Source organism: Mytilus trossulus, chromosome 1 (assembly GCF_036588685.1).
Source record: "Mytilus trossulus isolate FHL-02 chromosome 1, PNRI_Mtr1.1.1.hap1, whole genome shotgun sequence".
Taxonomy (NCBI): domain Eukaryota; kingdom Metazoa; phylum Mollusca; class Bivalvia; order Mytilida; family Mytilidae; genus Mytilus; species Mytilus trossulus.
Genome location: NC_086373.1, coordinates 40,743,594 through 40,770,315, shown reverse-complemented (window position 1 = coordinate 40,770,315; position 26,722 = coordinate 40,743,594). Strand labels below are relative to the sequence as shown.

The 26,722-nt window shown below is 32.4% G+C and overlaps 3 protein-coding genes across 3 annotated transcripts; 2 read left to right on the top strand and 1 right to left on the bottom strand.

The window, feature by feature from the left end:
- Positions 1 to 10,481: 10,481 nt before the first annotated feature.
- On the bottom strand, positions 10,482 to 11,723 carry LOC134717483 (uncharacterized). Its single transcript, XM_063580015.1, has one exon. It carries the CDS (start codon positions 11,721 to 11,723, stop codon positions 10,482 to 10,484), a length of 1,242 nt encoding a protein of 413 aa, XP_063436085.1.
- Positions 11,724 to 15,461: 3,738 nt separating this feature from the next.
- On the top strand, positions 15,462 to 18,676 carry LOC134707850 (uncharacterized). The gene is made up of 2 exons (XM_063567947.1): positions 15,462 to 16,259; positions 18,477 to 18,676. The coding sequence occupies exon 1, from the start codon at positions 15,485 to 15,487 to the stop codon at positions 16,235 to 16,237; it is 753 nt and encodes a 250-aa protein (XP_063424017.1). The 5' UTR covers positions 15,462 to 15,484; the 3' UTR covers positions 16,238 to 16,259; positions 18,477 to 18,676.
- Positions 18,530 to 19,558, top strand: LOC134717333 (integrase/recombinase xerD homolog). Its single transcript, XM_063579980.1, has one exon. The coding sequence runs from the start codon at positions 18,530 to 18,532 to the stop codon at positions 19,556 to 19,558; it is 1,029 nt and encodes a 342-aa protein (XP_063436050.1).
- Positions 19,559 to 26,722: the final 7,164 nt, after the last annotated feature.

Sequence of the window (26,722 nt, the reverse complement as noted above, 5' to 3'; positions counted from 1 at the left end):
ATTCAACTGTTTGTAGGCAGATGAGATAAATAGTTAATCATTTATATTTAAATCACACTAAATTCTATCATGATGCGGCTTGGTTTTGATTTGTCGAAGGAATTCAGGTCGAATCGCTGTACAGTTGGTCTTTCATTATACTAGATTTTCTCAAACTATTGAACTGATTATGACAAAACTTGACAGGATTGCTTGAAATTTACCAGTATTACACAGGAAAAAGTCACATTAAGTGATTTAAATAAAACTAAAGAAAACCAGATCGAAACAAGACATCTAACAAAAACTGACACGACGTGACAGGGTATTTATATATTCTCACAAAACAAAATAAACACAAAGTGCATATCTGAGTATAATCCCGGTTACTGGCAGCTAGTCCAATATCAACTAAACAAAAACATGTATATAAGACATAATATCAATAAGACAAATTCGACAACAAATAAGTTAAGTATAAAAAAGTTTTTAACAGTCAGAGAAAAAACATGACCTTGTTCAAAACGTATAGGTATCATTGGATTGTACAATGTAGTACCGCGAATGTGTATGCATGTATGTGTATACAGTTTTATGTTATATAGTTTTATCTAATTGATATCGAAATGATTCCCGTTCATTTTGATTTCTACATATGCCTTTTTATTATTAATATCATCGACTGCATTTATATTTTTTCTAATGGGAAGATGAAATTGCACGATTTTCTAAAAAGTAATTCTTTCATTACTTCCCCTCCATGCAGCATAATAAGAGCTATGAATTTAAACAGGCATTATACATGTAACTGTCACACACGATATGCGCCGCTATATACCTGGCCACGAAGTATGTAAAAGTCTCGGGTCTGTTGTATTCTTTAACTTTCTTCCAGCCGCACATGCTGTAACATGATGCATTAAACGTCATCCCTGTTTGGGATCAGTAAGCGCAATCCTGCTTTGGGATATTATTTTTTTTCTTAATTAACCTCTGTCACACCATACCGAATAGCACGAACGGACGCCTAACGGATGAAAATAAAAGTTATCCATTGACAAAATTGTTATTCGTTGGGAGTCCGTTGATGTATTGACCAAATAAAACGGACGCGTAACGAATTCATAACGGACACGCAACGGATATGCCACGTACGAGAAACGGTAACGTACCAGACAGAAGGGATGTCGAACGTACATCCAACGGACAAGTGCTGCATAAAACGGACCCCAAACGGAAGCGTACCGGATAAAACGGATGAACAAGATGTACAGAAAAATTTCAGGCGACAATAATAGAACATGTAAATCGTATGAATATTTAACATGTTTCTGTGTAACTGGTTTTAGTTTGTTCTTCAAAAAGCCGCCAAAGGGCATTGTCTTGCCTGAATAAGAGCTGCTTTATTGTGAAGACAGGTTCTTACTCTAAGATCGATAATGAATAATAAGAAATCATGAACGTTAAGAAATCTGATTGACTCTGACGAGCAATTTTTAATTGGCATGTCCGATACCACAGTTATTTCGTAGTGCCTTTCCATTAAATGAAAAATTAAAAAAAATCCAACCATCGCTCTCTGAACAATATTTTTACAGTATGTTGTACTTCTTTTGGGACAAATTATAGAAAACTCCATCAGCTCTAACTCAAAATATGAACAGTTTTATATTAAGGGGGTTTTGAAATCTTTTGACAGCTTCAGTAATGCTATTTTTCAACCTTTTTTTAGCTGGACCAACTCACTTCTAAACTTTCAAATTCATGACCCAAATTTATTTACAGTGTAATTTCATCCCTCTACATTAAGCTTGCTATTTGAGGTACCAAACGTGAAATAAATCAATTTGGAAGGGGTGTACAAAAAAATTATCCCTCAGGCCTCCATTCGAGCAATTCATTAAGCCTCGGTCACACCTTACCGGATAGCACGAACGGACGTCTAACGGATGAAAATAAAAGTTGTCCGTTGACAAAATTGTTATTCGTTGGAAGTCCGTTGATATACTAACCGAATAAAACAGACGTGTAACAAATTCATAACGAACACACAGCGGATATGCAAAGTACGAGAAACGGAAACGCACCGGACAAAACGGATTTTGAACGAACATCCAACGGACGAGCACATGGTACCGCATAAAACGGACACATAACGGAAGCGTATCGGATAAAACTGATGAACAAATATACGGAAAAATAAAAGGCGACAATAATAAAACAGGTAAATTGCATAAATAATCAAAATATGTCTGTGTAACTGGTTTTGGTTTGTTCTTTAAAATGCCACAAAAGAACAGTGTCTGGCCTGAATAAGAGCTGCTTGATTGTGAAGACTAATTAATACGATCGATTATGAATAATAAGAACTCATGAACCTTAAAAAATCTGACATACCAATAATTGGCATTTCTGACGCGAAATGTTCAATTGGCATTTATCCGTTTCAGATCCGTTCATCATCCGTTTTATCCGTCATACGTCCAGTGGAAGTCCGTTTCTCATTCGTTCAACATCCGTTTTATCCGTTAAACGTCCAGTAGAAGTCCGTTGGCGAATTTATATGCAAGACCTCCAATGGAAGTATAACGGACACGTTACGGATACAAAACGGAGAAGACGAAACGAACGAGAGCCGTACAAAACGGATGCCTACCGGACGTTCAACGGTCATGTCATCCGTTGGACGTCCGTTCAAAGTTTTGAACATGCTCAAAGGACTTCGACGGATAAAACTTACTTTTTTATAACGTAAAAGTTATCCGTTAGGCATTCGTTCGAGCTATCCAGTAAGGTGTGACCGAGGCTTTAATGTGTGACCGAGGTGTAAGAAACAAAGACGTGAAAAAACCTGGACGCAAAACGCTTCACCTGTTGGTAAAATGTTACTTATCTAATCTAGAGCGTTCAATAAGAAATCGTAGTCCAAAATATTTGTTTGAACATCGGTAAACTACAGCTGTTGTTACGTCAAATTCATTATGATGGTAAATTAAGGATACTAGTAAGCGAAAGATCGATAAAAATATAGCATGAGCCCGAATTGAAACTTACAATGAATTTAAATTAAGAACAGAAAGAGAAGTAATTATTTCAGTAACAGAATGAGATCAAACAGCGTCCGTTCTTGAAACCACGGTTCAAGCTGACGTGCTATGGATAACCATTTCTGCAATATTGAATTAAGATGATGGGACTAAAATAAAATTTCAATTATTATTCATTACACTTTAATCATGTTTCGTGTAAAATGGTTCAAGAGTTTAATAAAAAAAAAGTTAGAAATCGATGATGTATAAATATGACTGTCAATTGGCTTCTGGTTGCATGTCATAAAATCTAATAACAATTGTTTATTAAAAGATGTATATTGTTCCAACCTGCAATTAACCAATGGATTTGCTTAAAAGATTGAACAGTTACTTGCTTCATTAAATTTTTCACATGTTTTGAAAAATCATGATACTATTTCAAAAAGGCGTTTATTATATGCATACCAAACTTAATGATAGATATCTTAATTATTGGAAAGAAAATATATTTTGTGATAATTAATCAGTACATGGTAATAAGCTGAGAACATATAGACAGCTTAAAGAAAATTTATAAATTGGAAACCTATTTATTGTTAAATATAGACAGAAAAGTAATAGTGTTCTTAGAATTGAACAAGGGCGTCACACTAAAACCCCTGTATAAGAAATAATTTGTCCTTTGTGTCTCTTAGAAGTAGAAGATGAAATTAATTTTACTTTAAAATGTACAAAACTAAATATAATTAGAGACCAACTGTTTTCCAAAATTAGTGAAATAGTTCCCTCTTTTTTCAGTATGACTAATGAAGCAAAATTTTTGTATACATGTGTTGAGACTGATATAATTAGAATAATTGTTAAATTTATAAGCGACATGTACATTTTTAGAAATGCTCTATTAAGCACTAAATAACTTTGTGGTACCACCTCCGCATATAATGTGTATAAATTTGGTATGATATATATATGTTTGTATGTTTGTGTATAACAAATTTGTATTGTCTTGACAACCGTATCAATCCTGTAATTTTGGATTTTAAACCAATAAAAATTACTTACTCACTTACTATAAATATTATCTAATAATGTTATTCACAGGCACTTGATCTTTGTTCGGTAATGTATTAAATTAATTTGTATTTTACGAGGATATAATGTGCAATAAAATATTTATCTAAAGTAGCGATTCTTTCTTCGATATGTATCTAAATAAATATTATTTATGATGTTATTACGTGTATTTGGTTTTGTGTGGTTATGACTTATGTATTATTTGTGTTTAACGATTGAAATATTTCAACCAGCATTCAGAATGAATACATATTATTTATGAAGTTAAAAACATAAAGGATGTAGTTGTTAGTCATTCTCTGGATGCGGAGGTGACAAATTTTATTCTCTGAATGACGGGGGTGACCAACTATCTGTTACAAATTACTATCACGGAAATATTGTTTCCTCTAAAAAAAAAATACATTAAACACGTTTTTCATCATGAGTTATTACGCTTGATAATAGGTTGCAGTCTTATAATTGACTGCTCCATAGGCTTACATGCAAAACAGCTATATAGAAAAAAATCATGTTCATATCATGTATGTACTAAGGCAGCATCATTTAACAGATTTTGTAGAAAAAAATATTTGTTTTTGACCCTGAGGAAATTTTTTTTTATTTCACCCTCAGCTGCACTATATGTAATGGTAAACTTGAAAGAAAAATATATGAAACATTTTGTTTTTCGTCAAAGGGGAAAAAAAACCCTTGTGACTGGGAGAATCTATATATTTATGTTTTGATAGCTAAAACTGGAGTTGTGAGAAAAGACTGGTACCAATACATGTATACTGTCTTATACTGATAACCCTGCTATAAATATTATTTTGTCTATAAGAACTACATGCTTAAAAGCCAAGGTCCTCACCGGTCGTCAAAATGTTTTTTATCAAATCTAGTGCGTTCAATTCCAAATCGTAGTCCAAAATATTTCTTTGAAAATCAGTAAACTCTAGCTTCTGTTACGTCTTATCCATTATGATGGTATACAAAAGATAAGCGAAAGTAAGCTAAAAATATAGTATGAGCCTGAATTCAAACTTACAATATATTAAATAAAAATAAGATGCATAAAGGGAACTAATTATTTTAGTAACAGAATGAGATTAAAGAAACGTACTACTAGTCTCTAAAAAGAAATTAAGTTGATGGGACTAGGAAAATCACCTTTCCATTAGACTTAATTTATGTTTCGTGTAAATAGGTTAAAGTGGTAAATTAGAAATCGATGATATAAATATGATCTAATAATGTAATTCACACGCACTTGATTTTTATTCGGTAAGGTATAACATTTATTTGTATTTTATGTGGATATAATGTACAACATCAAATTTATATAACGATACGAACTACTATTATATACGATATTTATTGATATAAATATTGTGTAATACTATGATGTTTTTCACAGGTGTATTTGATGTTGTGATGTTATTTATGACTTGTGTACATTTGTATAAGGGGGCAATTTCAAAAGGGGGAGGTGGTATGGTTAATAATTTGCACTATAAGGTATGGGGAAAGACTGTATTTAGAATATTTAGATGCTCATCTGCTTGCATGACCACAATATCATTTTAATCAAATTGGGGATTTGAATAATTATTTAGGAAAAAACGATACCTCCCCTATGAATTTTCCTCGGAGTTCAGTACTTTCGTGATTTTATTTTTTAAGATTAAAGTCCTTTTCTAAGGGTAATTTTGTTTGTCTAAACTTCGTTGCACTAGTTATATAGTATGTTCTCATAATAAAAAAATCTTACATCAAACAATAATTCAAAAATAAACTAAAACACATCCTACGGATTTATTATTTTAACGTCATAGACAGTCTAAGAAGACAATGCCAAAAGTGTGGACAGACAGTAAGTTAGTTTGGAGTTAACCTTTTAATAATTTAGTATAATGTAATACATAGATATACATTAAATATATACAAGTACGTCTGAACCAGTGACGACTCTACAAAAGACTTTATCTATCGGCAGTGAAAAAAGAAATTTTTGTGACCGAGAGATACCTTTCCTCGTCAGTTTTAATCTAGCGTCGTAACACAGTAAATGATATACATTGCATAAGGAATGAAGATGGAATCGTTACAGGTTAGCTGAATTATCCATTGTAAAGGATCCTACATATAAATGTAAGAAGCAGTCATAGAAATATTTATATTATAAGTGACGACTCTACAACAGATTTTATCCATCGGATTAACAGAAGTGATGGTGATACAAGGCTGAAAATACATTCTGTATAATATAATTCATCTAAACATCAGCCTAACAATGTCAGATCTGAAAATTTGCTTTTAGCAAATATTTTGGTTTTCTCTTACCGGGATTCGAACTCATGACGCTGAGATATCCTGGCACCAAATCGCATTGTCAACGTGCATAAATCTGAGTCCACAAACGTAACGTCTTCAAATAACTGAAATTTATTTACGACGTCTGCAATTTACATCAAATAACGTAAGCGTAACAAAAACACTGGACACTTAGTTTATTACATTACTTTAAACATATATTTTGTAAACGTTCATTATACTCTTCTTGTTTTGCAACTAAGTGTAGAAAATGCACATCATGGAAATATAAATAAATATATGCTTAGATCAGTGTAATGGAAATGATAAGTGCATGACTATGTCGTGGACAATATTTAGAAAATCTTTTTATTGTAACATGATAGTTGGACATTCAAAAAGCTCAGGTGTTCAGCCTGGACTATCGAATCGTTCATATTTTGTAGATATTTTTTAAAACTCTGATATGCACATTTGTCCGAATCCGAAAAATTCTATTATACAAAAATGCGAGGAAATATGTTGAATTTGAATAAAGGAGTGGGTTCAGTAAGACCCATGTTTGGCCCCAAAATATTGCAGTTGTACAAAATTATTGAAATGTAAACTTTTATTTATTTATAGGAAAGTAGAACGTTTCTGCTACATTAATATGGGTTGTTTTTTACACTACAATCAACACATATCGGGTACAAGCATCATTAAGTAATGCTAACTGACTGAAATCTTCACAGTTCTAACATTTTAGTTAAATTTTAGACGGTTTCTGTCTTAAATGAAAGTAACCGCATTTGTGTTCATTCATAATATTGAAATGTAAGTTGTATTTGATGGTAATATATAACATATATAAAGGTTGCGACAGAACATGGATACGCTTATTTTCATTTTTAACTAAAATTATCTGAAAAGTGAGATTTTTTGGCATATTTGATAGATTTTTCATATTTAAGCTTGATTCAGAGAGTTTTTAATTGGTAAATCAGTTAAGACATTTCAGATAAACTATTTGAATCAACTGAAATAGACACCTAAGTGTTAAAAAGTGTCCAAAATCTTTCGTCAGATGAACCTAAAATTTGAGGCTAAAATCGGCCCTTACCGCACCTACTCCTTTTGGGTAAAAAAATCTATTTTATGCTCATTTAATGTTACAAATTAAACATATATTTTCCGTTTTCTCTTAGTTCGTTTAATACTTTATATACTGAATTTTGATAACCTTACTAATTATGTGGATTTTAATGACTAGCATGTATTATCTTATCATCCAAAAACCTCTCTTGTTTAATAGATATTTTAACAAAGTTGATTAAAACATATTTAAAAAAGCGCATTTTACATTTGCCGCCAACTTTGTGGACGCCGTCATTGCACTGACCGACGCGCTAAACCATTTGACCAGCTAGGCTCTTGAATAAAAGAGCTTTCTCGTCAGATGTAATGTAACATCGTGACACAGTACATGACATATAAGGCATGAAGTTGGAATTGTTACAGATTTGCTCATTTATCTTTTGTAAAGGATATATATAGTTATATACGGAAGGAAGCATGATACTCAATTACGAGAAATATGTCTACCAGCCTTCAGAATAACTCAATATTTTGTTTATGAAATGTAAAACAAATAGGATGTATTTATTCTCTGAATACGAAGGTGACAAATTTTATTTATGAATTGAATGCTTCTTTTTGTAAATTTATTGTGGTGCTAAAGCGTTGACCGAAGTACATTTTGTATGAAGCGCGGAAGCGCTTCATTCTAAAAATGTACGCACGGTCAACGCTTTTACAACCCTATAAAGTTACAAAAAGAAGCATTCAATACTTATAATTACATTTTTTAGCTATGATTATAAAAACACGATTTTCATGAAGTTTATTTTTTAAATTCATCCGTGCACTTTATTGTGGGACCTCGTGTCATCATGAATGGAATGTTATTGTCTCATGCAATTGCTTACGAAATAACATGTGATGTGCAATTAGCCAATCAGAATAACGTATTATAATGAAACACATATAATGTAATTATATGATAAGTTTATATTGTGTCCTCTTAAAAAATAAGTTCATACATTCATGTTTTAAGAAGTTGGCAAACTAGAATGAACAAAATAGAAAAAAATATAGTTTTATTCAGTACGCTAGTATCAAGTGAAGGGAAATTAAAGTGTATGGTATGAGAAAACTTTGAATCCATGAGAAAACGATATACATGTATCCGCATGAGTAATTTATGAGTTATACATGTATACTGTCTAATATTGATAACCCTGCTATGAATATTAGTTTTCTTAAAGAAACGCAGACATGAAAAAAGCCAGATGCAAAACGCCTCACCTGTCGTCAAAATTTTATCTATCTAATCTACTAATTCGTTCATTGGAAATCGAAGTCCAGACGTTTTGTTTGTACATCGGTTAACTATAGCTGCTGTTACGTTTAATGCATTATGATGGTATATTAAAGATAAGCAAAAATACGCTAAAAATATAGCATGCGTCTGAATTCAAACTTACAGTGTACTAGTATTTGAATAAAGTTAAGAAAGAGAACGAGTTTAAATAAGCGAAGGCTCTAGAAAAAGAACCCACGGTTAAAGCTGACGTACTATGGATAGCCATTGCTGCTATATTTAATTTAGTTGATGGACTCAAATCTTAAAACCTATTCATTAGACTTCAATCATGATTCGTGTAAAATGGTTCAAGTGCTAAATTAGAAATCGCTGATGTATGCCGTTTCGTGTTCATTTTATGTATCCATATAAATATTAGCAAAATGTAATTGTCAAGCACTTGATTTTGTTAGGTAATGTATTAAATTTATTTGTATTTTATGAGGATATAATGTACAAGATCAGATTTATCTAACTTTACGACCTACTATTATGTATGCCCTACTTCAATATGTATTTATATAGATATTATGTATGATGTTATTCACGTGTATTTAATTTTGTGCGGTTATGTCTTTTGTTTATTTGTGTGAAAGATAGAAATTATAAAAACGGGGGGAGAATTTTGGCATGGTTCAAAATTTTAACTATAAGGTAGGGGGAGGGTGGTTTCAGAATATTTTTAAGCTTATCTGTTTTTATGACCACTAGATTTGTTTCATCAAATTAGGGGTAAGATTTTTATTTTGTAGGAAAAAACGATTCATCCCTCTTTTAAAGTTAAATCGTCGTTCACCTTTTTCTCAAATTCGTAGCACTTTTCATAGCGTATGTTCTGTATATTACTATGTTTTATTATATATAATGACGGGATATACAGTAAAACTTATTATGAGATCACTTCAGGGAGAGCATAAAACAGGCAGCATGAACTTCTAATCAGGTTCAATGAATATTTCATGTACAACATAATAGAAGAATAAAAAAGACAGTGATATAAATATATCCGATGAATTTTACAGGTAGGTTAAATGTAACGTCTTCATGTACATAATTCATCTAATTAATTTTGCACAACTCAGAAGATAAACATGTAACTGCATACCCACCGATATTACACGAAATTCTTAGTATCTTGCGAAGTTCATTTTGCTCACACATATATGCTGTGCTTTGTGAACAATTAATCTATTCTCTGGGGTTTTTTTCTTGGTGTTGTTCCTTTTTATCGACTTTTTAGTAACAAGCAAGTTCACAAGATAACTGTTAACAGGTAGACATGTCACCCTTTCTAGACACATTATTCTGCCGACAAGTCTTTGCTGTAGACTGGTTCCCGATCGCAATATTCAGTATGTTACACATACACCGTGAGAGAGTATGGCTATTAACTAATACCTGAAACGTAGTATCGGAAGCAAGGATATCTTTGCAGTTACTCATAAATGCCGCGTGCTTAGCAGAGAAGCAGCCAATTTTCATGTATTGTGTCCCATTCGGACAGCCGGATTAAAACGCTACTACCACAAACCTGAGAACCAAAGCAAAGTAAAGTAAACAAACATGTAGAAAGATTTTGAAGAAAATTCAGATTTAATACATCAAATATTAATTGTTATATACATGTACATATATACACACTTTCAACATTGATCTGTGTCCACATTCTTTATATATGCAGATAAATAGTAAGTCGTCTACGCTTCAATTGGATAAATAGACAAGATATGGCATTGGGCCTTTTTTGAACCCTTCTTACCACATCCAACCCATAATCGTTCACGAAAGTCCATACTAACACTGCAAGGTAAATACATACCAAAAGAGTTCAATGTTTGATAAAGTAAAACCGAACCATCCGTAGAAATGAAGTGTAGCGCATCATTAAATGTATCAGTAGTTATAATTATTCCACGACTTGTAACTGTAATGTCATTTGGACAAAACATGTTTTGTGACAGTTCGTAACCTTCATAAACCCAACGAAGCATTCCGGTTTCGTATAATGCAACAATCTGTCCGTGTTCGTTGTCAATGGTATCGACGACATAAATAATATTTCCGTCTGTTGATATTCTAGATGGTACGGTAAATAATTTTTTTTTCTCTACATCTAATTCATAAATCCGACTTGTTCTACCAAAATTATCTAGCTTTCTAACTTGTCTTATACTTAATTTATTAACACAAAAAGGATCAGTTGTTTTCTCGCGAAGTCCAACAAGAATTCCACCTTCGTTCGAAATACATAGTCCTTTCGGAATAAGGGGTTGAAAATCATGATACGTTTCAATTAAACCATCTCCAGTTAATATTTTAACAGTTGTGTCATTTGTTGAGCTTGAAAATATAAGTCCACCTGAGCGAAGAATTGCAATTGAGCAGACATCAATTTTCTGGTATGACTTTAAATGTGTCTCTGTAGATCCAACGGAAGCGTATGCTATAGTGTTGTCAACAGCACAGCCTAATAACGCCGTGCTATCGTTCACTGCACATACTGGATTTATATATGACAGTATTGTGTCAAATGAGTGGAGTTTTTGCAGTTCAACATCAAAACACGTAGTTCTCTTTATGCTACCAAAACTGTCTGAAATAGATTTTCTAGACATACTGCCATCTTGAAATCGGGGCATCTTTTCTATTGGAAGAACACTACAATTTAACTCACAGGACATAGAATCTGTAGATTGTTGTTGGTTGCTATATGTCCTTAATCGTCTTTCATATGTTGATAAAATTTGGCTTATTTCCATCCATTTTCTGTTTGCCTCTTGACAGAGTAAAGATGCATAATTTTGTAACATTTCCTCGAGTTGATTTTGACGTCTTTTTATATTTGTAACCAGTTCTTCATAATTAGTACATTCTATTTTTCTCAAGTTTTTAATAAACTCCAATGTTTTTAAAACTTCAATCGACTTTATATTTTCCATAATGATTATTACTGAAAGTTTAAAAACTAGACTATTTCCCATTTACACCGGTATCATATATACATGAATATGAGACGTTAAAGTTTAAAGTTACCTTACGTCTTTAATACTTTTCATACCTTTATTTCCTACACAACCATATAATTAAACGATACACGTGGTTTCCACTATACATGTGCATGATCTGTGGCGGTATTATTGTAGAGAAGATTTTTAGAAAAGGATATTCATTAGTTATAATAAGTAATCAAGCAGATTTGTAACTCCTACATGTTCATTTCCTTTCGCTAAGAAATATATATGTCTACTGATATATTATAAACAAAATTTAAAGTTTAATTGTGCATTTGTTGTCTACGGATGCGTATTCGGGCAATACTTTTAAATTAGTTATTTTTTCAAATTGTCGACTTTAATCTTAGAATTATCAACTTTATCTAAGTCGGTTTTTCTATCATATTATTAGTATATACATATAGCCGATGAAATCAATATCATAACAAATAAAACGACGACGGACAAAAGAATGTTGATTAAGAAAACAATGTATTACTAATCATAGGTTGGTCCCCTCCGTAAAACATTCAGTATGCCTTCGGAATATACAAATATTTGTGGGTCAGCTTTTTTTCTTCATACTTTCATTTAGTGTTTCGACGCTATCAATCAAGTTTATATTTTCGTTCTTAATTTAACACGATAAGGTATAAGAAAAAAAAAAATTTTGAATATTTATTTTTTATCTGAATATCAAAATTGGGACCAGAATATATTTTAGGAAAAACTCCTATGTCGGTCGGGTAAATTATGGTCACATGTGCCTTGCAGATTAAATGGCGTATACCGACTTGTTTGGTCAATATCTTTAAGGTAATATTTCTTCGTGTTGTCTTTTGAGTGGGATGATTTACTCTTGCGAACTGCACCTGAAGTGGAAGCTAACTCTGTTCTTCAATAGTGAGATACATCCCATGTACATGTATGTGCGAGGCCGACTCCGACTGATTATAAATTATATTCCTAATTTTGTCATTTATCAGGATAACTTTGACAGAGAAGGTACATGCACCATAAAAAAGTTGAATATATATACAAGTGAATAATCTGAAAACATATAGAAACATCAAAGTTAAATATAAAAACAGTTAAATTATAATTTCTTATTTGTATCTGAAAATGTTTAAATCAAATTTAAATAAACATTGTACAATTAAAAAATTTAACTGTGCAAATTAAGGGAATTAACCAAAATGTAATATCCATTGCATATGTATGTAGTTTCCGTTTGTAGAAAGAAAACCGGGACGAGTTTAAATGGAAAGATTTTGAAAGCCGAGAAAAATTTGCACGTTTTAATCAACATAAATGTTCTGGATGACAAATACGGATTCTTAAAACCATGGGAGAAATAAGGCGTAGATACGTGTACTTTAATACAGTCATAGACCCGCGATGTCGCCGATGTGTTCTTGTGAGTCAGTATTTTAAGAAGATCCGTATTAAAATTGTACTCATGGTTTCATTTTAAAGATTGTTTGACAATAAACACACACAAATATCATCAACCTGATTAAAAAGTTTTACATTTTATAATCGAAATCAACTGATGAAAAAAGGGTTAGAGAAATTGATAAATATATATAAAATTATGTGCTTACATAATAGTTCTTGAAAACTGGTCATTATCGTGATTTATCATATACTTAGCATTAATAGTATAGTATATTGAATTTATAACTTAACTTCTTAATACAGTTTTTGACTGTTTTAGTTGTTGCATTTGTTTTTTTTTCCTTACATAAAACTATTGTCGGAAGTATATGATAAAGCGATTAATACATGGCCTTTTTCATATCAGCCTGGGTATCATCCCTCGACCCATATCAGCGCCTCGACTCCGTCTCGGGCTGATATGGGGGTCTCGGGATGATACCCAGGCTGATATGGAAAAGGCCATGTATTAATCTCTATATATTGACTGTCCACATAACAGTGGTATTGACTAAGATAGTGATAATTACTGAGCCGTCTGCGAAGTTATTTTCGCTGTCACAGTCAATACCACTGTCCTACAGGCAGTCCATGTATCACGATAATGACAAGTTCTTCAACAACAATTATGTTTATTTCATTAAGGAACCATGTTTTCGGAAATTCTCATAAATCCAAATTGTTCAAAGCAAACTCGAGTAGTTATATAAATACGATTCCTATGGCAAAGAGTGACGACCATTCGTAGTAAGACTACTGACCATTCATTTTAGTGCAATTTTCAGTATATGAATCCAAATCAAGTTCTCTATAATTTTATAATTTACGAAAAATATGGTAAACGATTCAACAAACTAAATATGACATTGAAAAAACAGGACAATCTTTTATTAAAGAGACATCTCTATAAACAGATAAAACACGCCCCATCGGTCATAAACAGAGAAACAACGTCCCAGCGGTCATAAACAGACGAAAACCACGCCACATCGGTCATTATCATTCAAAAGTCCGTTACCGACCGGTTTTCTGGTCCGTTTTGTTCTGTTAATGACCGATGGATTTTTTTTACTGAAGAATAATGAATATCATGTGGCCCCTTTTTATCCAACAAGAGAAGCTTATTTTAAACCGCCATGAAATAATATTCAATATTTAAGCTGGATAATTTGAAGGCTATAGTAAAAATTATTTTCATTAAAATCACAATAGAATCAACTTAATAAAATAATTAAATGCTTATTTTGAAACTTAAAGTTCATTTTTACTGATGAGAAATAATGCAACTTAAATGAAAACAAAGCTATTGACTGGGTATGACTTTATATTAATTTTGGTTAAAGCATAAATAGATTAAATTGCTTTTAAATAGATTCTAAAAACCAAAGATTAACGATAATATCTTTTGAAGAACTCTCTTTGAAATGATTCATTGCTATGGATTTTAGGTTAATGGAAAGTACATTTGATTTTCAACCTAAAACAGCTGCATTCATTTACTGCTGCTTGACGTTTCCTCCCCAAGTGTATCACCAGCTTAGTAGTCAACACTCCGGTGTTGACATGCAAATCAATAATGTGGTCATTTTTATAAATTTCATGCTTACAAAACTTTGAATTTTTCAAAAAAAACAATGGATTTCTTACTAGAGATACAGATTACCTAAGCCGTATTTGCAAACCTTTTTGGAATTTCGGATCATCGATGCTTTTCAACTTTTTACTTGTTTGGCTTTAGAAATATGTTGATTGGAGCGTCACTGATGCTTCTTATGTAGACGAAACGCGCGTCTGGCGTACTAAATTATAATCCTGGTACCTTTGATAACTGTTATAACGAAAATCTCTATAATAAAAAGGCTGGACGCTTTTTAAATTGCAAAAAAAATGTATGTAATTGCCACCAAATCCCAATTTTCCAATAATGTAGTGACATATTTAACAGTATTGCTTTGAACAACGTTTCCCTTTGGCAAAGTACAAAATGACACGTCTCTTGAATACTGTAGTTTTACTGTTTTGATAGAGTTGCACAATATTTGTAATAAACAAGCCTACAGAAATGTATTTATCAATGTTATAAAGAACACGTGTATTTGTTGTGACATTTGTCGCATGACTAGATATACCGGTTTGAAGGTATTTTCTATAGAGTAATGAGTATTTCACGAGCTAATATAAGCGGGAAGAATTGTAACGGTGAATATATGTGTAGTTATTTGTCATTCGACGCTTGCATTTCGGACAGTTAAGTCTGGTCATTCTTCAATATGGCCGAATATACAGAAGAAAGTTTACTTCTACAAGACGACTCGTTACCTGATAAAAGCAGTGATGGTGCGAACAGATCTTCTTCTGATAGGGACTTTCATGACACGTTCTCTCTATTCAAGTTGTACATGGACGGGAAAATGGATAGCCTTGAATCCAAGTTGGTACGTGAACAAGACGCGATGTCCAAGAAGATAAAAGAGGAAGTCTCTATCAAGTTCAAGCACGAAGGAAACCGAATTCAATTTAAGTTTAACGAAGAAATCGTGAACGATCTCAATAAGCTTTACAAGTCAATACAGTCAACAGAGGCACATAGTATTCGTGTTGTTCTGGATTTGCTGGATAAAGTTAAAGGCCGTAATAAGCTTATAAGGATTGCTGATTCTTCCCCGGCAGGATGGTCAACCGTCCGTGAGTACGAGTCCAATGATATTGCTCCTGACAGTGAAGATGAGAAGAAAATTCGCCAGGCGGAGAGTCGAGCTATGCGCACGATGAAAGACAAGACAAAAGGACGTCCCGCTCCGTATTCCAACAAACCCAGATTGCCACCAGCCGAAACCTATGCTAATCCTATCTACAATCAACAGTTTCAGAGGCAGCCCTTTCGTAACAGCGCCGCACGGCGTGAGCCGTGCCAGTGGGACATGTGCTTCTATTGTAAGCAGTTCGGGCATTGGAGAAAAAATTGCCCCCTCAAATCTGGATCTGTTGGTGCCGGATCGTCTGGACTTGCCAATCAAAAGTAAATCTGCAGATGCACCCAGAAATGTAAATGATAAGTATAAATTTACTGATATAGATTGTTTTGAATGTGAATATGAGTCACAGTATGAATTAGATAATTTCTTAACTCAAATTCATTATTTTGAAGAAATTAGCCATAATTTCATGTCATTAATGGGTGTTAAAGGAAGGTTAGCCAAGCATGTAAAATTTTGGGAAAGTATTGGAGCAAATTCCTTTGTTATTGACACAATACGTAACGGTTATGTCATTCCATTTATTGACCCGCCGGTAAAAATGTTTATTAAGAATAATAAATCGGCACTGATGAACGAATCTTTTGTCAATCAGACTGTTTCTGAGATAGTTTCTACAGGTTGTGTTGTTGAAGTACCATTTCAACCTCATTTTGTCAATCCATTAAGCGTAGCGATTCAAAAATCTGGCAAAAAACGGCTTATTCTTGACTTTTCTTCTTTAAATAGATCAATCAAAAAGATAAAATAAAATTTGAAGATTGGAAGATAGCAGTTCAGTATTTTCAGAGAGATTCGTACATGTATAAATTTGATTTAAGTTCTGGATATTTTCATTTGGACATTTGTCCGCAGCAACAAACCTTTTTAGGTTTCAGATGGAATTATAGATTTTATTGTTTTACAGTTTTAGTATTTGGTATATGTACGGGCCCATATATATTTACAAAATATTGGCGTGAAAACGGTATAGATGTTGTTTTGAACCTTGATGATGGTTTTGGTATGTGTACAGATAAATCTAAGTGTATAGAAGATTCAGATTGTGTTAAGAAATCTTTAGAAGATGCCGGTTTTCTCATAAATGAAGGAAAGTAATTTTTTCCCCTGTACAGTCATTAGAATGGCTTGGTATTGTTTGGAATGCTAGCGAATTTAGTCTTGTTATCCCAGACAGACGTGTAAATGATTTGCGTGTATCGCTTGTGTCAGTTATTGGAAGATTTCCTAATATAACTGCTAGGACCTTAACTCAGGTTGTAGGTAAAATTATTTCCATGGCTCCAGTCATTGGCAATGTAGCTAGAATTATGACAAAATTTTGTTATATGGCAATAGAGTGTAGAACAGAATGTGACAAATGGCTGTTATTTCTATGTCCATACAAAGTCTTATCAGAACTGCATTTTTGGTTAAAAAACATACATAGTTTAAACATTAAGTTGTTGGGTCATTAATCAAAGTCACATGTTGTAATTTACTCTGACGCCAGTGGTAAAGGGGCAGGTGCATATTCAGTAGAACTTGACAAGAACATTTTTCATGAAACGTGGGATTTTTCTGAAGCTCAAGAAAGTTCGACATGGAGGGAGTTGAAGGCTATAGAGCTAGCCTTGATATCTTTCAAAAATGTTTTTGAAGGCAAAACGCTTAAATGGTACACGGATAATCAGAAATGTGTTAAAATTGTAAAAGCTGGTAGTATGAATGAAAAACTACAATTTTTAGCTTTGTCGATTTTTTCGGTCTGTATTCAAAAATGCATTTCCATTGACATTCAATTGATTCCTAGATCGCAAAACTCTCAAGCTGATTATATCAGTAGAATGGTTGATTACGAGGACTGGGGCGTATCAAATGAGTTTTTTCAATTTATGAATGATTTATGGGGTCCTTACACAATAGACCGGTTTGCAAATTCTCAGAATGCAAAAGTGTTTAGATACAATTCTATGTTTTGGAACCCGTGTGCAATAGCTGTAGATGCTTTTACACAAGATTGGTCAAATGAGAATAATTGGTTGGTACCATCTGTTTATTCGGTGTATTAAGCACTTGATTTACTGTAAGGCCAAAGGGACCTTGATTGTTCCTAAATGGAAATCGGCAGCCTATTGGAGTAAGATTTTTGATAAAAACCTAGAATACCAGGTACATGTTCCAGAATGATGTGATTGAATTTATAGATACAGAAGGTATCTTTGTAAGAGGGTCGAACCCAAGTTCTATATTTGCTCAAGAACACTTCATAACACCAGTTTTGGCGGTTATGTTAGATGCTACTGGGTAGCGGTGACACGGTCATATACAAAATAGTTGACATGGTTACGTTTATTAATGATTTACCAATAATGTATTGGTGGTGACATGGTCAAGAATTATAGTTGACAAGGTCAAATGTATGTGAAAAGACTTCTGGTTTAATGTGAAGTATGGTCATGCTAATTTTAAAATATATATTATGTTTTGAGCTTATTAATTTTTATAATGTTAACACATTTTACAGACATTTTCAATGTTGGGATATGGCAATCATTGTCCAGCGATATTCATCCTAGTATGCCTGATCATCTTGTACAGAAGCGTCCAGTTTATGTTCTATCGTCGAGGGCGGACAGCACTAGAAAGAAGTACACTTATGGATTCAACTCTTGGTGTAAGTGGTCAAAATTACATTGCATTTCTTCATTACCAGCTTCTACTGCTCATTTTGCATTATACTTAGTTCATATATCAGAAACATTCAACTCTACAAGTAAAATAGATGAGGCTGTAGATGCTATTTCTTGGGCTCACAGACTGGCCGGTTTTCCGAACCCTTGCAATTCCGACTTGGTTATTCCTGTTCGTGAAGGGTCATACAGAAAAATTGGACACAAAATTAACAAAAAAGAACCTATTACAGCTAACATTTTATCAAAAGTTGTTCATTTATATGGTCAAGATTGTAATAATATTAAAGATGTACGCATTGCATGCATGTGCTTATTAAGTTATGCAGGATTTTTAAGATTTTCTGAATTAGCTAATTTGAAAAGATCTAATGTAACCTTTTTACCTACTCATGTTAAGCTATTTTTAGAACAGAGCAAAACTGATGTTTACAGGGAAGGTCGTGATGTAGTTATTTCTAAAACTGGAAATAATACTTGTCCAGTGGCTATGTTAGTACATTATATGAAGTTAGCTCAAATAGCAGAAAATTCTGACGAATTTGTATTCAGGTCTTTAAGTTATTGTAGTAAAAGTGGAACTTATAAGTTAAGGAAAAATTCACCACTTTCATACACTAGAGCTAGAGAAGTATTGTTGAATGCATTAGAAACCATCGGTTTAGATAAAAAAAAACAGTTCGGTCTTCACAGTTTACGTTCAGGTGGAGCAACCGCTGCAGCAGCAGCAGGGGTTGAAGATCGTCTATTTAAAAAACATGGGCGATGGAAAAGGGAAAATGCTAAAGATGGTTTTATAAAAGAAAGTATAGATAATAGATTGTCAATATCTAAAAAAATTGGGTATATAAGATATAATTATTGCTGTAAAATAACTATTATCTGTTCCCTTTCTTTGTTTTCATTCGATGATTAACTGTACTGTCCATGCGAGCTGATATCCCAAATAGTGTTTGGTTTTTTATTTATAAATATTTTATGTTCGTTTGAGTTGACGAACAAGAACATAAATGTATTTATCAATGTTATAAAGAACACGTGTATTTGTTGTGACATTTGTCACATGACTAGATATACCGGTTTGAAGGTATTTTCTATAGAGTAATGAGTATTTCACGAGCTTATATAAGCGGGAAGAATTGTAACGGTAAATATATGTGTAGTTATTTGTCATTCGACGCTTGCATTTCGGACAGTTAAGTCTGGTCATTTGACCCCACCCACCCACCCACTTTTATTTTGTCAATATTGTAAATTGATGTATTCATGCTTATGATTGATGTGGATGTTTTTTAAGATTATACGTGCTTGAAAAGATTGTTAACAAAGATATTTCTTTTGTAGATTGTGTATAATTGGAAAATGATATGTTGAACATGTTGAAGCAGCGGCTACGGGCGTGCAGACAAGCATTGTAAATAAATGAATAAATATGCTTAACTGTACTGTCCAGGCGAGCTGATATCCCAAATAGTGTTTGGTTTTTTATTTATAAATATATTATGTTCGTTTGAGTTGACGAACAAGAACATAAGGTGTTTTCAACCTAAATTTAACACCAAAGTGTCAAAATTGCATTACAACTAAGACCCCACCATGGAAGTAATATATGTCAATACAATACTTCAATGGTCCCACATAACAAAAGATATAGAAAGAAAGGCAAGTTTGGACACAATATTCAAGTTGGATACTGCCTAAATTTGTATTGTGATAAAACTTTTGACATAATGTAGGTTTTTGACACAAAATACATGTGGTGAAAGAACTTTGAAATGAGGCATTTAATTTACCTAGAATGGTATGATATTCAAAATCTAACAACAAGGTCAGATCAGCATATAAAAACACCAAAATTTAATTTTAGTTGAAGCAAACAAAGTTTAATTTTGGACTTTTCAAACCTTATAACAATTAGTATGGACCAATTTGAAAACAGGGCCAAAAAATATGATGTACATGCACAATAAGATTCCGCATATCAAACAGCCGCAACAATTCAGTTTTTTTTAGAAAATCAAACAAAGTTTAATTTTGACCTTTTTGAACTTAACATAGACCAATTTATAAATTGGGGCCAATATTCAAAATATAATACATGGTAAGAAATCCCGAAAATTAAGGACTTTTAAATTCACCCCATTGAAATTGGTTTAAATTAGTGTTGTCAACGGTTAACCGGTTAACCGGTCGAACGACCGAATACCGAATACCAAAAACGCTAACCGGTTAACCGGACTTTTTTTTCAATTTTGGTAGATTTGATATAAATTTGCATCGAAATCATTAAATAGTTATGTTTCATTCAAAAATTGTCGTGTGGTTATTAATTTGACATATCAATTGTCCAGTATATTGATTGCTATTGTTGATCTTAAATACATAAAATTAATTAGAGCTCGGGGCAGACCCTTAAAGAAACATGACTGGTAGACATGATTTTTAACAATAACTTTAAATCAGAAATGCGATTAAATTTTGCTTATTAGTTCATTATTTCGTTTTTGATCTAAACCAACATCTAAATGTGCAACCTCCGTAGTGCAAGTTTTAGTCTTATTTTAAACGAAATGCTACCTCAAAAATTGTGAAATGCAAACCAATGTGAATGCGCTCAAGGTATACGTGATAGTACGGGTAACACGCTTAAAGAAACAAGCAAACAAAGTAAAGAAACAGGTCGTATGGTGACCCTATAGTTATTAATTTCTGTGTCATTTTGGTCTCTTGTGGAAAATTGTTTCATTGGCAATCATACAATATCTTTTTTTTTTTTTTATAATTAATCATTTCAAATTGAAACACTCCACATTATTTTCGAAGACAACAAGAGAACATTAAACAATGATCGGTTTCATACAAATTCAATTCTACGAGATCAAGACGTTATTTTTTATATATTTTCCAATCTGAATTTGGTACAAATGCTATAGTTGATACATTGTATTTGTTTATTAAAAGTCAAACTTCGCCATGAATCCTCACAGACAAGCCTTATAATGCCAAAGGACAAACTTCAATTCTAATATCGTACTAATATTATGACTTGGATGAAAGGTTGTCAAATAGACACTCATACCACATCTTATAACTATTTGTACATGTAGGGTACTATTGATAAGGCTTTCATACGACAACTTAAACTACCGGTTAACCGGTTAACCGGTCGAACGATTATCCGAGTAACCGGTTAGGCAAAAGTGTACGATTTAACACTAGTTTAAATCAATATTTAATTTTGAATTAATTTACAATTGAAGATTTCTTGCTATTGCGTAAGTAAAGATTTCTTGCTATACTGTGCTTTTATGCAATACTGTGCGTTTTCGCAATACTATGATATTGCGCAATATTGTACGTTTAAGCAATAATATGCTATTATACAATGCTGTGCTACTGAGCAAAACTGCGAATTGAAGATAAATTGCAGTTGCACAATACTGCTCAATTTGAGATTTCTTGCTTTTGCCCGAAACAGTGCTATTGCGAAATACTGTACAATTGAAAATTCCTTGCTACTGCGCAATACTTTGCCTAATCCTTGACGTTTGGAACAATTGCCACGTTACTCAATCCCGGCCTTCCTTTTATGATATGTTACTGTCTAGTAATATTTCAGTCTTCGGACGACGCTGACAACATCATAGCATTATACTAACGCAAACTTCGAGTCGTATACAAAACAGGGTCAAAAGATACCAGAGGGACAATCAAATTCATAGATCAAAAATAACAAACAACGGCATTGCTAAAAATGAAAAAGACAAACAGAAAAATAATAGTATAAATGACAAAACATAGAAAACTAAAGACTTTAGTAACACGAACCCCACCATAAACTTGAGGTGATCTCAGGTGCTCCAGAAGGGAAGAAGATCCTTCTCCACATGTAGCACCCGTCGGGTTTCTTATGTTATTACAAATAAATAAAATCACCATTGACACCAGGACTAAATTTTGTTTATACGCCAAAAGACTCATCAGTGACGCTCGAATCCCAAAAAGTTAAAAAGTCCAAATAAAGTACGAAGTTGAAGAGCATTTTGGACCAAAATTTATAAAAGCTTTGCCAAATACAGCTAAGGTAATATATACGGTAAATATTCTAATTCGGTGGGTCACATTCATGAATAGGGAAGGGGATAGTACGTACGACGTAAGGAACATATTCGATATCCTCTGTGAAACGGTTATTCCATAACGAGTAACCAACGAGTGATGACGTCTGGTGGGATGATTTCAACTTCGCCATTTGAAACTCTTGTGACCAGCCACCTTCTATCAAGGAAATCATGATGGAGAATACAAGCACGGGAATATCTTTTCAATTGAAATGTTCACAATTGGGAAGCTAAAATCATCTCTTTTGTCGCAAAGTTTTGTTTTCAACCGACCTTCATTGTCAATTTCTAGATGTAAGTCAAGATATTAGGCCGACTTAACTGTATCTGTACTATCTTTTATCTCTAGTTCATGGAACAGATGCTTTCAACAGAAACATAATGTTGAACTATTTAGTGAGAGAACATCATCTTTATACCAATCGGTCGATGTTTTTTTAAATGCAAAAGTACATTTAATTATGGAATTTTAAAATTTTAAGTGAATTCAAATAAGCATGAACAAAGAAAACGACAAACGTTCATTTGCTTTAAAATGAATGCATTAAGTATTTAGTCTTGTCCTCTGTAATTTAAAATTTAATACAAGATTAAGATAACAAATTAATTGTTTTTTCGCAATGAACTTCCTCCTTTTCACATTATGAAAATTATTTGAAAGGTATGTTTCATTTCATTAAAAGTTATTAATCAAATATATTTTGTGTTGGATACGATTTGATTTATCATCAGAATCACGATCTTTGTTTTGAAACATACATAGTAGTTTTCAGAAATATTTATCCGCGTCGATGGGTTCCAAGAAGTTATAATAGAGTACCTGGTTGCCCGAAAATAAGGAGGAAAGATATTCTGTGAAATTAATCTTCTTCCTCAACAAATTTCAATCTTCTTCCATCGATCTTTGTAGACTTTTGTATTTAGATATCATATTATAGTGTTGTTCAATTTAAACAAATTTATAAATGGGATGTGTTTTATTTCATTCTAAAAACTTATTTATTATACTTTTAAAACTAAAAATGTAGAATGCAAACGATATATTTATGAACCTACGAGTTCTTGTATTATGGGACTTAACCTTTTTGTTGACAGGTTCATCTATAAAAGATTACATAGAAAATTCAATAACAATATTACCTACAATAATTAAGGACCGAAATAAATAAAAAATAAAAAAGCAACTCAGCAAAATTGAAAAAAAAGCAAATAGACATAACACTGTCAGCCAATCTGGAGACGCGTAACATAAAAAACGCAGCAAAATTAAAAAAAATAACTGAGATAATAGACAAGATAACAGTATGGTAGATCGTTTATCATAGAAGAACACCCTATCGACATGAAACATTTTTGTTGTAAATATACAAATAAAATATAATACAAAATAACCTAATTACAGCTTAATTGTTCCGTGTGAATTCATTTTCTAATAATATTTGCTTCAGAATAATAGGTTATATAGCTATTAGTTGAAGGAACACCCATTAACAACGATATAATTAGTATATCTTTTTTGTTGGTATTTTCATAATTAATCTTGTTAATTTTTTTTAACAAAATCTCGTTATTTTTATGACTGATAATTACTATATGTGAGACAGTATTACCTACTAACGATACATGAAAGTATTATTGTATATAGGCTTTTTACCGCCATTTGACATGTAAGTTAAAAATACACGTATTCATGTCTTATGATCTAGATGTAAAAATATATGTGAACTTAAGACATTGACAATGTCGTTACATGAACTCGTTAGGAATTTACTTTGCTATAGGATAACATGATAAATCCCTGACAAAGACGTTTTGGCAATTGTCATTTTCTAATAGACGATTTGCATTTGTAAAATTCATATAGATTAAAGCAAGACAACTCCTACCTGACCAGTGTTTACTCTGTGATCAACGTAAAGATTAACAAACATTTCCAAGCCGTTGTACTTTATTCTGGTTAAGCGATTTCTTGTAAGTCTTAAAATAAGAAAACGGGGTCAGCTACAGGTCTAATATGAACAATAGAAATCCGCCGATTCCTGCTACAAAAAGTAAAACCGAAGAAAAAGACTGGTATGTCATTACATGTGCATAGAAACATATTATAATTGAGTCTGGTAACTACAACTGTAACAAAGCTTATATGTTGCTACTATATATAGGGCGTTTCTAAACTTGCATGAAAGAGACAGTTTCTTAATTTCGAAGGACTCTCAGTGACTTTGAGATGAAAATTACAATGTAAGCGCGTCTTTGTTATGTTCGAATTTTTTTCAGGTGAGTGTATTCAAAAATATAATTGTTATTAAAGAAAGAAAGATAATGTTTTGAAAGATTTTAAAGATTAAAATTCTTCGTTCTTATCAATAATGTTTTAAAAAGATCCTATTTAAGAAATTGTTTAATTTTTCTCTGCGAGTGAACATCCGCAAACCAAATTGACTGCATATTGTGAAGACGGATTGGCGTTGCAATCGTTTGTTTTAGGACACAAACAAATAAACTCATCATAGATACTAGGACTAAATTTTGTATATTCGCCACACGCGCGTTTCGTCTACAAAAGACTCATCAGTGACGCTCGAATCCCAAAAAAGTTAAAAAGATCAAATAAAGTACGAGGTTGAAGAGCATTGAGGACCAAAATCCCTAAACGTTTTGCCAAATACAGCTATGATAATGTATGCCTGAGGTAAAAAAAAAAAAAGCCTTAGTATTTCAAACAGTACACTGCTTCATGAATTATTTTTCTATAAGTCATTTGTTTGTATTAAAAAGAGGGGAGAAAGATACCAGAGGGACAGTTAAACTCATAGTAAGATTGTGTGCAGTTTAAAATACAAAAAATGAATAGATTATTGGATTCTAGCTAAAAATGATTCGAATATACTTTTTGTATGTCATGCATAATTATCTTTTAAACATCATAACTTAAGTTCCTTTTCTTTCTTTTTCGTCGATTTGTTTGTAAAATACAGTATTTTTATATCTTCAATATGTTATTTCTTTTCCATATATATTTAACACGACAATATGTTTTAGTACTATAAATGATGACTTACGTAATGGCATTATCTTCATGGGTTTACTTTGTAATAACATATCTCATAGAATTGTCTTATTGAAGCAACTTTTGTAATGTGTCTCCATGGGTTACAGTAGGCAGTATCATGCAGGAAATTATTCAAAGACAAAGGGACAATTGCAACCTTTCCATTTGTAGCTTTTATTTTCAATGACATTACTTCTAAATGTATTAGCAAACTGTATTGACGTTTTAACTTTTCGAAAACTACTCTGGACAATTTTTTAAAATATAGATTGAAGCGATGATTAACGATAATTGCAAATACATTTTGAATTACAGACTTCTTGTGTTTATTTACACGTTTATTGGTTTAAGTTGCACACACAATCATGTTTTATTTGTATGACAAATATATCAAAAGAGAACGAGATGTTCAAGTTAATCCCTGCACTACTGCAGAACGCGCTACAGTTAACAATGACAGTAAGAAAGAAAACATACAATGAATTAGATATTTACTTTCACAACAAATACTTGTTCATTCTTAGTAATAGGGACACTTTCTTATTTTGTTTTATTTATTAAAGTTTTTCTATTATTTGCATGTGATGCATTCGAATAACCACTGTAACCATATTTCTCAACATGAAACTGAAACAACTTTGATTAATATTCGTCGAATTGAGGCCTTCTTTATCATGATTTTCATTGGCATTTGACAAAACTGCTTTCAGTTAAAAGATTAAAAAAAATGTGTCCCCAGATTGTCAAAAAAAGTTCTAGAAATAAAAATACTTTAAATGATTTAGAAGTCATTGAATGCTTTTAACCGTTTGAAGAAAGAAGCGTCGACATGAATGAGTCCGCCTTAATAAGGTTTATCACTTTTAAGATAAACCAATTTAATGAAAGAGATTTGATTAATATATGT